The 15,585-nt window shown below is 41.7% G+C and overlaps 1 protein-coding gene across 1 annotated transcript in view; it reads right to left on the bottom strand.

Annotated features, from left to right (window-relative positions):
• Positions 1-495: 495 nt before the first annotated feature.
• The window catches only part of LRP11 (low density lipoprotein receptor-related protein 11), a 24,299-nt gene continuing 9,209 nt past the window's right edge, over positions 496-15,585 (bottom strand). The window contains exons 2-8 of the mRNA XM_010000005.1: positions 15,463-15,580; positions 13,662-13,849; positions 10,910-11,051; positions 7,805-7,930; positions 6,850-7,062; positions 943-1,044; positions 496-650 (exon numbers count right to left, since the gene is read on the bottom strand). Of these exons, the coding sequence (XP_009998307.1) occupies positions 496-650; positions 943-1,044; positions 6,850-7,062; positions 7,805-7,930; positions 10,910-11,051; positions 13,662-13,849; positions 15,463-15,580 (1,044 nt within the window). The remainder of the gene's footprint in view (positions 651-942; positions 1,045-6,849; positions 7,063-7,804; positions 7,931-10,909; positions 11,052-13,661; positions 13,850-15,462; positions 15,581-15,585) is intronic.

Here is a 15,585-nt window from a genome sequence, read left to right as displayed (position 1 = left end):
ACTCCTGGTGTATCAGTTGGAAAGTACACAAATCAGCCTCTGCTGGACAGGGAAGTGACGCATTGGGCTGGAGCGCCCTGGTCCCCAGACCAGAGCACAGTGGTGGCAGCAGAGAAGAGCAGGGTGGCACAGGCTTCCCTCCACGCCTTGGCCAGTGTGGCCAAGCCTTGGCTGCTCCAGTGCCCTGGCCCTGGGGCACGCTCTGCTATAGCTGGGATCCCAGCTACTGGGAGGGTGAGGGCATCCTGCATCCAGTTTGGGGTGTCCCCATCTCACACTGTCTTCTGCACAAGAACCAACTGGAGCTACTCTCAGCAGCCTGAGCACAGACATCTACCCTCTTTTTATTTTATCACCGAAGGGGAAGAACATGTTCCTCATCTCATAGGTTTCTTCTACACTTGCAACTTAACTAAAGGTTTTGGTCCTTTTATAGAGGCAAGAGGTTCATGGACAGAGGAGAAAGGGGAAAAAAAACTGAACTAAATCCAATTTTTAGAGATACATCCCATTGATGAGGTAATCAGACTCTTCAGATGTAATGGGTCGAGCTTTTTTAAGCTTCTGTCGCACTAAACGCAGTCTGCAAGCAACCATAAGCAGCAGTAAAGCAGTGATGGCCAAGCCTAAGGCTAAGGGCAACACAGCACCTACAATGAGGTTAAGAGAAATTACACTTTATTTAATACAGTGAAAAATTGGTAAAGAAAATCTGAAATTTTCCTTTAAAAATAGGGCTAGTCTATCTCTTAGGTGCTAATATCTGGAGCAAATCATGCTGAAAAAAGTAAACTGTATGATCATACAAGTTAGGAACAACTCAGAATATGCATGTACCTTATTCATTCCTTGACTAGTCATCTGCAGCTATAGTATCTAGACCTATAGCACCTAACTGAAAAATTAATTCAATTCAAAATGAATTCACATGGTCAGTCTTACCTGTTTCTGGGACTGGATGACCACCTCCAAGCTGATCTCTCTTTGGCACACTTATGCCCTTCCCATTTTTATCATCTGTTCTTTTCCCTGAGGAACTGCTATCTGCACAGTCAAGCAAGATAAAGGAATACTGCAGTTCAGTGACTAAAGAAGTCTTATTCATGACTAGTATTAAGTGTTGTAAAAGCACTTACATTAGAAAGAAAGCAATTAAATAACTTCTGACTCTTATTGTATAACTTGAATTTTTAAAATAATGTCAAAGTCAAGCTAAAATTTAAATTCAGTTTTCCATTGCAAACCACAATGCATCTCAACCAAACCCAAGTAGGTCACTTTTCACTGAAAAAAGAGGTGGATATAAATTCTCTTTTATGAACTTCCATAATAGAATCTGAACTAAAACATTACGAAAGCAGTTATCTATATGTGTGAAAATGAGGCCATTTTGAGTTATGCTGATCTCCCTTGTACCTTGTAAAGCGGGAAACATAGGCTGGCTACACAAATTACCTTAATTATGCCTGTTACCTGGGACATACAGATGCAGCATTTATGTACTTGGAAGACATAAAAATAGATGGGGAAAACATTTCAGGGACTTGGAGTCACTTCAGCTTTGTGTGGTACAGAAGATACAGCAGAGCTTTGTAACAACACAAGAAGAGACAACATGTAGTTTGTTGCCAAGAAGTGCAAGTTGCTGCAGTTTTGCTTCACAGGAGAAAAGAGGAACTCAGCTGGGACTCCTCCCTGCTGCCTTCTCACCAAAGCCCAACACCAGTAGCTATGGGGACACTTCGTGCAAGAATGACAGCTTAATCTGCCAAAACACCCTCGCAAAAATCAGAAACATGCCAATGTTTTTAGATGCAATGACTGTATTTGTTTTTTACTGATAAATACTGAAGCGCACTTTGACTGTGCTGTGATGTATTTGCTGGCAGCCCTCAGAACTGTGACAATACCAGTGGAAACATACTATGCTACAAGAACTGTAAAACGTGAACGTGAAATGTTGTAATTGGAATTTCATACAGGGGCGGGCGTTAAGGAAGCATTTAAGTCCATGAGCTTGGAACATACACCACACGTAACTCCCACCCAAAGCGCTGCAGAACACAGCCCTGTCAGTGCAGCAGCAAACACACACAGCCATTAGTTAAAACTTAAATTGTTTAATTGATAAGGTTAGTGCCAACTTCCCCACTCTAAGGTGAAACACAGCCTCCCAGGCTTTATTGCCCTGCCATTATGGTTAGGGGTGCATGAACTTCACCTTCTAGGAGAAGCCTTAGAAACAAGCCACAGCCTTCCTTCCCATTCAGGCTCCTTAGGTTGTTCTGGCATATAAAGGGAACTTAAGGAAATCATAAGTGTAAACTGTGCTGGCTTTAAGCTCCCTGTATGGTATCAGAGCTGTGCAAAATAGCCTAAATGCAATTGAGACCAAAACCAGCAGCTGCTTCCTGTTCCAGTCTTTCCAAAACTAAATTAAACTAGTATTTGTCTTGATTTTGGAATTTCCCAAAATACATCAGCTCTTTCAGCTGCTCCAGCCTGTATGACAAGGCTAGATCTGCATGCCTGCTTTATAATTTTTTTCCCCTACTGTTTAAGTAAAGGGAATATTTACATCAATTGCTTGTAAAGACATTTGACAAATATATCTGGAGAGAAGTTTAGAGTGAACATTTTGGGCAAGTAGAAAAAAAACAATACTTTTGATGAAGCTTGTAGGGTTTTGTTAAGACTTGTGGCAGTTCCTACAGGACTGGAGGGGCTATCAAAGAGTCAGTACTGCTCAACATCTTTCTGTCATCAACTAGAAAATGGAGAGATTTCCCCAAACAGGTTTAGGATCCTGACATAAAGCATGTTATGTGGGTTTTTGTTTTCACTTGCTTTTCATTTTCTATTCTGTGCCTAGGAAACTGCAATTTATAGCCCTTTCAAACTACCCTACATTAGACATCTAAGTGATGGCTGCTGCTGTTGATGCTTGTGCAGCAAAAGCATGACTAAGGCTTGGGCACTCAGTCAAATGCTGTAATCCCAGCCCTGGACAGTACTGCACAACAGCTGGCACGGGCAGGCTGGGAGAGGCAGAGACCCCGTGCCAGGGGAATGCAAAGCTGTTATGCTGATTTATACACTTGAGTTGGCTGTGCTGGGGACTGCAAATCTTCAGGCTGCTTGTGAATTCAACCCATCTGCATGACCTTGTTTGCTGACTGGCTTTTGCTGCTTAAAAACCAGCCCACTGCTCACTCCAGTGTGCTTTGCTGCAACTATATATATTTTTGCTTTATTCATTTACAAGTGCAGCAGTGCCAGAATATGCAGTCAGGCTTGAAAGCTTCACTGGAAAAGGATGTCAGAGCACACTGGGGAGAGCCATGCAGAAATGCTGTGCTGGCCTTTGGATGAGCTGCAGTCTGGGTTACCTCACTCTGGAGATATGCCTGCAAAGGGAAAGGACTCCTTTATTGCTATCAAATGTCTCTTCCTGCATCTGCTCCCAACTATGGAAGAAAATGTATGGCCTTCCAGCTTGGGAAAAAGTAAATCACAAGTCTGTTGCAGAAGACTCCATGTCCTGAGTGCCTGAGGAGGTTATTTCTAAGTTAGACTTGGTGTTCCCCTGGCATCACCCTGCTGTAGAGAAATCCCACAAGAAAGGCAGGAGTGCAGAATAAGATTCACCCACTGTCAACAATTGATGACTTTCATATTTTTTATTTATTTTGCTTTTCTCTTTACTGCAAACAGATGCCCTGCTAGGTCAGATAGAAGTTTCAAACAGTCCTCACCTTGGACTTGCATAATTTTGCATTTTCATGCTAAGCGTAAATCCGTAAAAACTTGTACTAAGTCAGCGCCAAACAGGAGTAAAGAAAGCAGGTTAAGAGAAATTTGGAACAGAGAAACTGTTAGGAGCAAATGGGTTCTAGGACAAGTTTCCTCTAGTTTCACTCATAGGCAAAAAGCTCATATTCCTGCTCCAAGGAACTATTTCACAGCCCAAAACATTGCAGCTCCTTTTCAAAATGAGAAAAGATAAATATGGTGGTCCTTGACAAGGAGGTCCATTTATTGAACACCTGTTTGGATTCTCATAGATGAAAGCTGCTTACAGGGAGGTAAGCAGCAGAAGGGACTGTGTTTATTGGTATTTTAACCACTACTGTAATAAAAACAAATGTAAAAAAAACACAAAACAAAGCAACTCATCAGTCCTGCAACTTCTTGAGAAAAACTTCTGCTCTTCAGAAGTCAGCTGAAAGCTCCTGCATCAAGTGTCACATCTAGCAGCAGCCTCCTATAATGTGCCATGTGCTGTCTGCATTAGGTAAATTACTCTTAATATGAACACTCTCTTTCTCTGCCTTGCAGTCACGGGCTCTAAGAGCATCACATATTCCTTCCTGGCTTATAATTTCATGACAATCTGCAAACGCCAACTAAGAAATAAGACAAATGTGGCCCTGAATGGAGTGCTGTTGAGAGAAAATCTGGAACCTGTGCTGCCACTGTAAAGCCATATCCCTTAATATGTATCTTAAGTAGACACTTTTTCATCATGTTGACATTAAAATAATTCCAGCTTAGTTTTGGAATCTATTTATTATAGTATATCAGGAACCTGGATGTTTGAAAAGTCAACTCTAGGCCAACAAGCAACATTATTGTCTTGGTCTGGCAAAAACCTTCACAGTGTGACTTGGAAGCAGAGGTTCTGCCTTGGCACCAGCAGCAGGTCTGGCACTGTCTCAGGACAGTCCACCCCAGAACAGGATTTTCTGCCACTGGAGCTGCTGAACTTAAAAGGCAGTTGGTATGATTTCTGTTCCTTGCTGCTTATCTCTCCTCAAATACGTGTCTAGCAATTACTGCCCTCCTGATCACTTTTCCAGACAGGCTTAATGAAGTTGCTTCAGTGTTTCTGTGTTTCATTTTTGTAGCACCTAATTTCTAGACTTGATTTGCAACCTCCTTGAGATGGCAGTAATTGAGAGAAATGTAATTAATAGGTCTGACTGGATTTTTAGGACTAGGTTAGATGCTTGTCTCTTCAACTCCATAAAGACTGTGGGGCAGGACTTGAACCTCTCTTGACTCTGGGGATTCATTAATGTACAGCATGTGACTCCTATGGAGTGTAAGTGTCTGCATGAGAAGACAGCAACTTGGAGCAGATTTTGTCAATTGCCCTTTGGACCCAGGTACCCACCACCTCTTCATGTCCCACCACATGCACCCTTTTACCTATCTGTAGGCGATTTAAAAACTCGCTGAGCTGTTTGCTGCTTTTTTGATTAAAAATATTGAGCAGCTGGGTCAGTAAGGACTGGGTCCTTCTATTCTACAAGGAAATCCTTAAGTATCATTTAACTGGAATTACATTCTAACTGAGCCTTGTCAAAAGAGCAGTATTAAAACCACAAGAATTGAAACCAGAAATGATCAGCTGAAAATCTTGCCTGTTTAAAAGGATTACAACAGCTTCTGCTATTACAATCATCACAGAAGCAGTGAGCAAAAATGGTGCAAGGAAGTTACTGGGCAACAGGTAAACACAGAAAAGGACTATGCAAAAGTACTTTCACATGCAATTCCAGTTACAACCTCTAGATTATAGGTTGCCCAGGTTGGTTACCTCAGTTCTGGTTTTACTTCTGGATTCACAAGCCCAATGGTTTTCCAGACCTAATTAGCAGCTAGCTGACTTTCCACTGGAGCGTGGAATGCCCACTGGCAATTTGATGTTTAGTTTGGGTGACCCTGTATCAGGTGTCTCTCAGGCCTATGTGAGCAAGAAGAGCTTCAGCAGACTACTGAGTTTTAAGTCATTCCAATAAGGAGCACCAAGGTCATCTATGCTGCAAGAAAAGGGGGAAACACTTGAGATAAGATTTTGCTATCACTGCCTACACGTTCACTGAGGCAGTCGTTAAAGAACGTTGTTTTCACTCCCTTCTCCGTCTCCACAAAAAGTTGAAGAATCTGAAGAAACATTAAAGTGCCAACCATGGAGGTGCCCTTTACAACAGTCAGCAGCAGAGGGCACTGCGCACTGCTCTGTTGCCAGAAGAAAATAAAGCTGTTCATAATCAGCTGCATCTTGGGCAGCAAGAATCAGTCTGAACTCTGAAGGAATTGAAGTGGGAGGTCTTTCACTCATCTTAGGCTCTGTGCATGCAATTGTGCTTTCATTGAATTGTCATTTCAGATAGTTCACCAGCAAGAATCTTAAAAGATACAGCAGTTTCACTGCAGCTTTGGGCGTTTTACTAAAGCAAGGGTTGGTGACTGTAACATCACTACACTGACTCACAACAGACTTGCAGCCACATTACTGCAGATCAGGAGCTGTTTGTTCCCAAGGACTAAGCTACTTTATAGTGATAAAAGATTTCTCCTGCCCTGAAGACACACTTCAGAAAAAAGTACCCATCATAATCAAGATACTAATTCAGAGGAAAAAAAATGGTCATTGATTAGCATCAAGAGAGATGCAATTATTCTCACCCAGGAACAGTACTTTGTTATGTACTCCTAAAGGCACCTATCGACAGCTTTATAAAGCCTTATACATCAGTCTGCACAGTGGAACCTGTGGCAGAATTTGTATTTAGCTCACTGCATGTTTCGTTCTGTAAGACACTATTCTTTTCCCAGCATTTCTACATTTGAACTTTCTTTTTTGCACCTGGTAAGACCCAAACTTAACTCGATAAAGCAAAACCTAATTGTAACTTAATTATTACAAGCTTCTTTTGCATTTTGTACTTTTGCACATTTTTACTCTTAGCCAGGCACCAGCAGGCAATTTAATTAAATGTAAGGTGCAAGGTATTTTCTTCCTCAAAAGATTTATTGAAACTGGTTCCTTTCAGTTCTTACCTGGCACAAATCCACTGATTTGTTTCTTTGGTCCCTGAGAAAGCGATTGGTTAGACATGACTGCATCCACTGAAAGAAGTGGTTGATTCCTGGCAGTGGTTTTCAGGGTGTTTTCCACAGAGAAGTTCTCATCTGTGTTCTCCGCCAGTCCCACAGTCCTTTGCTGGGTAGCGCCAGGAGCTGCGTGTGTCACCGACTTCCGGCCCGGGCTCACTGTGTTAATATAAACAAAACCCGTAATTTTTATATAGAACTGAAGAAAATGGGAGAGTTCTGATGGAAGTCCCTGTGATACGGGCCTTGAGGTGGACTAAAAAAGTTCATCCAGGTCAGACACATGATGAAACGTGAGTTCCTGACACATAGCAAGTTAACAATTGCCTGCTGTCACTTTCTAAGCAAGAGCATACACAGGAACCCTCCAGGGAAATCGATCAATGAAAAGAGTCATCAGTCATCGTACCAATTCACCCACTGATTTTTGTTCACTCAGCTGAGCATGGGCATATTGAGGATGACTAATGAAAGTGAAGAGCACGATGGTGAATCAGCTGGTTCCCCTACGTGCTCACAGTTCAGTATTTCAGATTCTTGCAAGGTGTCTTGGAAGCACACCTCTCAGACTCCTTCTCAGATCAAGGTCAGGGACCTTGTTTCCAGAATCATCATGGAAGTAAAGAACTGATCTTCTAAAAGTTGAGAACTCTAGCAGAAAATCTGTCATTTGGAGATCCTGGACAGTTTTGATATGCTTTGAATATCGGAGAGTTAATTTCTGAGCATCTGCTGTATGCAGACATTAAACCTTCCCACGTACTGTTTCCAATGAAAGGCTCTATGGTGAGTGCAAGCTGCTTGCTCATGGGGAGAGAGGCCACAGAAGGGTTACCATTTTCCTGTAGTTATTCAGGCTGTGGTTACTTTCACACTCTACACTGTGGCCTGGCACACTTACAGTTCTGGCAGAAAGTTTCATCTGATCCATCAGGGCACTGTTTGAGGCCATCGCAAGCAAACGTGATGTCAATGCAGCAGCCATCATCACAGATAAACTGGTAGCGAGAGCAAACCCCGACACAGGCTGTTGAGAAACAGTTCTCAAATTACCAAAATCCAAGCAGAAAATACTGAGTCAAGGACTAAAGCCTGCAGTACCACTATGCTAAGAAGTACCATGAACAAGGCAGAAAGCAGAATATGGGCCAGGCCCAGCTATATGATGCTTTGCAGACACAGAAGCTGAGCTCACAGCTCTGTCTTGAACCCACATCACTATTTGGGCAATCTCTTTACTACAGGAATACTCAACCTGGAGGCTGTAGCACCTTACACCTTTTGCGGAACCCCTACAGCACTTTAAACTCTTCCGGCCTGTTCTGATTTGGTTTGGTGGGTTTTTTGGTAGCAGGGGAAGGGGCTCAGGAGTGGCTCCCATAAGAAGCTGAGAAGCCCCCCTTGCTCCAAACACAGCCAAGGAGCCATTAGAGGGACAATAGATGCGCCTCTGCGATTAACATACAAAAGAATCAACATAACACCTGAGCAGAGAAGCACTTAGGGGAGAAGAGCTGTGCTGGAGGGAAGAGAGTGGTGCTGGTGGAAGAGAGCAGTGCTGGTGGCTGGTGAGGAAGAAGGGGAAGAAGATGCCCAAGCAGAAGTTTCCCTGCAACCCATGGCGAGATGGCAGCTGTCCCCCTGCACTCGTGGAGGAACGTGGTGGAACATTCCCTGAAGGCACCAGGATGGGTGAACTTGGCCAGGGGACTTGGATTTTGTGGCCAGAGGATTTGCTGCCAGTGGACTCTTGATTGCACAGCTTTGGAAGACCCCGGCTCCAGGGGAGTTTGCTCCCAAAGCAGCCCATAACTCTGTGGGAAGCCCAGGCTGGAGCAGCTCCGGACCTCGTGGGAAGGACTGATGAAGGAGAGGTTTGTAGAGGACTCTTTTCCATGGGAGAGACCCCGTGGGGAAGCAGGGAAGGACTGTAAGGAATCCTTTTTCCTGAAGAGGATGGCGCAGCAAGAACCACCAGCCTGTGAACTGACTCTAAACCCCATCCCCTATCCCCCTGTGCTGCTGGGGGGAAGGAGGGAGAGAAACTGGGAACAAAGTGATTTGGGCCCGGGAAGAAGGGAGGGGTGGGGTAATATATGCAAGCCCTGCTCTTTGTGTTGTGTGTGTCCTGTGTGTGTTTGATTTGTGTGAAATTAAATTTTTATTTTTTCCCCAAGTTGAGGCTGTTTTGCCCGGGACCTTAATCAGTGAAGAACCTTCCTTGTGCTTTGTCTCGACCCATGAGCTTTGTCCTCCTCATCCCAACATGGGGGGGGGGAGGGGGAGTTGAGTGAGTGGCCATGTGGCTGTTCCTCTGTTGTTGTGTTGGGCCCAAACCATGACATGGCCAAAACTGAAAGAAGATCTTCCCACGTGTAACAGACCAGAAACAGTCCAGAAAAGAAATAAATGACATCTCTATGTTTTTAACTGTATTTCTCCAACAAATAATTCCTACTACATACCCACTCTGTTATTTCTGTCAATATGTTCATCATTTATTCCCATGAGAAATCTATTGGCTCCAATACGGCACATGCCAGAACAGGAGTGAGCACAAAGTCTTATAAGTGACCTTCAACAGAAAGAACTGATTGCTGCCTGCTTTAATATTTAGATTCCCCTGGAAATGAAGAGTATCCATGATTTAATTTTGCATACTCAAAGCTTTCCCAAATTCCACTCTGACCTTGTAATTACTAAATGTTTACAACTCTGCTTTTGGCTTTCCAACAGTGGTGTAGTTCATTGCTTTGTCAAGCACTGTCAAATTTGGTGTTTGGCTAATGTGGTAACAGCAAATCAATTTGCATAAGCAAGTCACAGCTTTTGCTTGTTATCCTGCTATGTACTAAAAAGCTGACCAATGCTAAGGGAAGTATGGCAAGAACACAGGCACCTGTTTAAAACCCCTAAAATCATACTTAGAAAATGCACCTCTTAAATTTCAGTACTAGTAATAGCACTGGTCTGGCCTGCATTAAGGCACCACAGCCTTGTTTAACTACAGCAGTAGCACTTGTCTTGCAAACGGACTTGGGAAATTAGAAAAAGAAAACAGGTAGCAAACCCTCTGTGTGCTCCACCCAAAAGATACCACAGATACCCACAGCAGCAAATACGTAAATCGGCAAACCTCTCTAGATGCTTTAGTTGAATTAAACATTCATTAATACAACTCTATCATCCACTACTGGAATACAGGCATTATTAAACAGATTCATAATAGGTTTTTTAATTCCAGTTTATTGCCACTGGGACTACCCTCTCCTGTAGAGACACTGCTCTGGTGCAGAGCAAAGTTTGCATCAGTTCTGCTGAAAGCAGTGATGATGCCATTTAACCTTTACTGTCTGCCAGAGCAGCAGATCTGTATTAGCAACTTGCTAATTACAATGTAACAAAAAGTTACTACATTAAAAACTGCAGCGCTGACAGCCACAGAAATCTGACTTAATTTCTTTTTTTCATGTTCCTCAAGCTTAGTTTTAAAATGATGGGTCAATTCCAGTTTCAGTTTCCAAAGTAACATAAGGCTTCAATAACAACCATTACAATGAAAAGCTTAAATGCATTAAAACAAGGAATGATCCCATCTTTTAGATGTAGACCAATAGTATAATTAGACTGTGCATCACACTATTAGTTGCTTTTAACCGAGTCTTCCCTATAGCACAAGCTTTGTCATGTTCCACGCGCTGTCTGGCTGTACAACGAACTGTTACATAAGGCAGTGTTTCATTTTTCCAACCCTGCATGCTTACCAGCAATATCAGGATGAACCTTTAAGCGCTTGAAACTGTTATTACTCTAATAAATAAGTGATGCTTGCTTACTTCCTCACCCTGAAACAGCAATTCAAAACTGAAAGATTTCATAATGTAAGGAATAAGGGCAAACCAAAACACTAGAAATGGAGAACAAGATTTCTGCCTCCATCAAGACCCTTGCTCTGAGTATGATACCCTGATTGTCCCACAGGGAGCAGCTCCAGTCATTTCCTTACCTACTGCAGAATGAACCATGGGCAGAACGGTCACAGAGACGTTGTCAGAGCTTCGCTGACCTGCAGTGTCTGTCACAGTGAGCTGGAAAACATACCTGCCCTCCTGGATGTGAGACAGTTTCAGTGTTCCTGGTTGTGGTACCTGATTAAAGAAACACAGAGGTTAAAAAAAAGGGTATAAAGGATCTGTCCATAAACTTCTAGGAACAGGGAGCATACTTTTATACAATGCTTTTCATGCAGATTAATACTTAAGTCTAGACAGTCCTCTCAAGCATGTGTATTAACAGGTAACTTTTTGACTTCATGATAATGTGACTGATAGAATTCTCTATTAATAAAGCTGTCCAGCTCTGTCCAGTATGATTTTGATGTAGTCAATTCTAAGTTTCAAAGATGCTGGTCCGAGTTTTTCCATGCCCCATGCTGAATTTCCATTCCTTGCTCTGAACCAGAAATAACTTAATTTATAGTCTACATGTTACGTTTCAGAAAGTCTTGTGATACAACTACAGAAACAACTTAAATTGCACTAGATCATTAAGAAATTGATGAAAAAACTTATTTTATGGTCATTTAAAAGAGGTACCAAACTGGCATTACGAGTACAATAGCAACTGAGAAGTTTGTATAAAATGAGTGTGGTATTTGTAAATGTTGAACTTTTTTTAACCTTGTGACAATTGCCAGTCAGAAATAACTCCAGCTGTCTGAGAATTCAGTAACGTATACTTGAGTTACTACAAAAAAGCTATGCAGGTTTATTGGACATGTAGTGCATTTTTACAAATGAAGCACACAGGGCTGTTTTTATAAGCAACTGAAAGGTATGGTACAATCCTCTGTGATTACCTTTAATATTAAAAACAAAATTCAATAAAGATCTTTGGTTTGCTTACTTAAAGTTGCTTTCATACTTTAAAGAGATAAATGTTTGATAAATATGATAATAGAGTCCTAGACCTAGGTTTATAGCAGTGTGTATTGATAAATGCATTTTTCTCTTCTGGTAAGTACATTTCCTAACTTGAAATTTATTTCCTTTCTATTTATGTGACTGCACTCAGTTATCTGATAATGCTCTTGATTTCCTCCTGATAGAGCGTATGACCTCTCAGAATTTCATTCTCTAGTGTATTACAGAAATAAATATGCTCTAAGAAAACACTTGCTGCTCTTCATCATGACTGCTGGAAGAGCAGATACAGTATTTAGAATTCATGAGCTGTGGAATCCAACTCTCAGTGCAGAGCCAGAGAAACAGTCACTGACTTCTGAATAAGCTGCCACTCCTCTTGGGGACCTCAGTGCTTTCCTTTTTGTCTCTGTCCTGCCCTGAAAAATGCTCAACTGTATCAGCTTTCTGACAAACTTTGGCTCAAACTAGACAGTACATTTCCAGGTAATCAGCATTTTAAAAAACCCAATCTGTAATTGCCTCTAAGTGTCATGCAGCTGCACAGCTACAGCATGTGGGTGGCAACCTGAGAAGCAAATTATCTAAGCAGCAATAAGCAGCTACAACAGGAAAAAAAACATTTCCACTGGCTTCCTTCTACAATACAGTAAGTTCTCTTTATAGCAGTCCTTCCCCCTCCTCTGCCTTCTATTTATTCTTTGGTACATAAGTGAAATGCAACAGCTGCCTTTTATCTTATTTAAACACAGTCCATTCCCCTTTGAAGCTATTGATGCATACACCATTTTGTAGGAATAAATTATATGAAGTACAGCAACTTCAGGACAGCAACTAAATCACTACAGACAGTAACTGATGATTGTATTTAAAAAAATCACAATTATTAATTCAACTCTAAAAATTAAATTATAATGGATAAACATCAAGGTAAGTATCTGTAGGAGAAATCCTTGCTCATTTGAACACAATGGGAAAGTATTTAAACATGAATGTGTCATGTTTGTTTTCTGTTCCCAAACATAAAGAAATCACACAGATTAATGTAACTTTTGCAAGTTTAAATGGATATAGGACTTGTCTCTCTTTTATGGAGTCACTTTGAGAAAAAATAAAAACATGAATCTCATTTTTTAAAATTAACTTCTAATTTTTGTCTTACTAGATATATTATTCATCACAGATTAATTCAGAGAGTACTCAATTCCCATTTAAAGTAAATAATGCTACGATGGGTCAGATTAACAACTCTTGATAATAAAAAGTTCATTTTATCCAGTTTTCACCTAGCATCTACTCTGAAAGCTTCATTCATCTTTTCTGTGTATTAGGCAATTCAAACTCCTTACCAAAGCTTTTTGACCTTTTAATTTTCAAGCTAATAAATTAATAAGCGAAGATAAACAAACTTAGTGGTCCTTTTATGACAGTTTCAAGTTGTAATACAGCTTCAAGTCATTCAGAACTAGCTGACTGTAGTCACCCTTCTGAAGATGTGGATCTCGCAGTAGAAGACAGAACATGCAACAGCAGGTGGCAGTGGCTCAACTAATATTTTTGAACAGCCATCACCAGAGGTTTTCAAGATGTGACTGGACAGGGCACAAGATAATCTCATCTAGGCTCCCTGACTCACAAAAGTCTCTTTTGAGATCCTTTCCAACCTGGTTTGCTCTATGGTTCTATGAAATAAATGCTCAAGTTGTAGAGTTGTCCTAATTTTTGTGCCTGGTAGCCATATCTATTTGAACACACTTAATATTTTTAGCTCTACATTTAAAACTGTGCTGTAACAACAATCTGCGGAGGAGTGGCCACGTGTGACTGTGTGTGTACCTTCATTTCGACCGACGGGTCACCCTGCAGCAACGTCCACTCGTACTGCACAATTCCATGGTCATCTGAGCTTTCTCGGCCGTCCAAAAGCACCCAGTCCACAGGTGACTGCAGCACAGTATCTTGTCCTGCCTTGCACCGTGGAGGCTTGTCGTATTCTTCTTCCTCTTCAACATAAAAAAGAGAAGCTCAGTTATTTATCAGGGGAAACAGTGATCATTTATATAAAAACTACTTTTTTCTTGGTCAAAGTATTGATTTACTACTCTGCAACTTCCTGAAGTAGAGAAGATGTTCATTAATGCACATTTTGTCAGGTGAAATATTATCCACTTAAATTTTAGTCAGCTGTTCTACATTCAATGATGTCTTCAGGAATTAACTGCTACATAAGAAGCACATTGCAAAGAAAACCTCTCTATGTACATGGATGTTTCACTAACACACCAAACAGGTTTGTTAGCACCAGTGTAGTCTTTTACTTTGAACAAAGGACAATGGATTTAAATATGAATTACATACATATTCATATAGCAATCTCTCCTGGTCTGTGTCATGGCTGACAGATGTGTGAATAAAACTTCATTCTCCTTTGTGCTCCAGCTCCACTGTAATTGCACTAAGAAGTCATAATCCCCTGTTTCCAATACCACCATCACTCACAGGGCAGACTTTTAAATAAACCAAACAGGGCACAGAGCAATTTGCAGATTAGGAATTGAAACTGCCTTGCAAGCCCAGTGTTGATAGTCAGGAAAGCTGCCAGAAAGGCATAGCATTCAAGAATTCCAAAATTCAAGAACTCAAGAAATTAAATAAATTAAAGATTTCTAATAGGTAGAGTATTATTTTAACAACAGGATTATTTAGAACGTGCCATAACTGCACTTTACATTAGGGCCAGGTTTTAATGGAATTAAGACCATTCAAAATGAAGATATTTGAAGATATTTTCAAAGGTTTTCAAAGAAGCTTAAATCTCTGACTTTGATGCAAAATCTAGTCTTAAACAAACATTTTATCTTGCAAGTACATCCACAGTTGTAGAACATAATTACCCCAAAGTTGCCACATAGATAGTACTGTGGATCTAATATTTCCCCCATTGAAAATGTCAGTATCACACCTCGTGTTTTTCTGACATCCAAAGATCACCTTTACTGCCTCAAGTTCCTTCCCATAGCTCTCTAGTTTACCTGCCCCATGCCTTTTGCAAAAACTATTTAGGCATCGTAACTCCTCTAAGAATTGGGCCCCTCTTCTCTCTTATCTCCGGGGGATCCTTGTTGGATTATCACAGAACAGACAGGACTGGAAGGATCAAGCCCAAGGTTTCCCATGCCAAGGGAGCAGTAACAGCCAGCACCATCTGGACACCCTGCTTTCATTCACACCATCACTAGGCCTTCTTCCCTTGCTTCTGGCTAATTCACTTGAGATATACTGCTGAAGACGATGGAGCACATTTAGGGAAATATTAAGAGTAGGAGTTAATGAAATTAAGAGAAAATGAACTAAGATGCAACTGGCAAACAATAGGAGGAGGGGGAGCGTGCGTAAGCTCTTGGGATCAGATGCTAGGAAACAGGCTCCAAATTTAGAAATCCGGACTTGTTTTCATCTACAGCAAACAGCTCTGGATTGTGGCGTTTTAAATACACTTCAGGGCTGAACAAACTGCTGCTTCTGATGTGACTCCAGAGCGGCTGGTTACACGGAGTCTGTGCCGGGCTGCCCGTGAGACACCCCGCTCGTCCTCAGCCCACCTCTCACGTTCCTGGGAAGGAAACATTCTAATTACGGCTGACAGGAAACCCGCTGAGGCTCGGACACTCGGACAGCAGCCCTGAGGAGGGTCCGCGCTGACCCTCCGCCCCCTGCAGCGGGTCCTGGCGCTGCCGGCACCAGCGCCCCGCACCCTGCG

Source organism: Chaetura pelagica, unplaced genomic scaffold, assembly GCF_000747805.2.
Source record: "Chaetura pelagica isolate M959 unplaced genomic scaffold, ChaPel_1.0 scaffold135, whole genome shotgun sequence".
Classification (NCBI taxonomy): domain Eukaryota; kingdom Metazoa; phylum Chordata; class Aves; order Apodiformes; family Apodidae; genus Chaetura; species Chaetura pelagica.
This window is presented reverse-complemented; position numbering and strand designations above follow the sequence as displayed.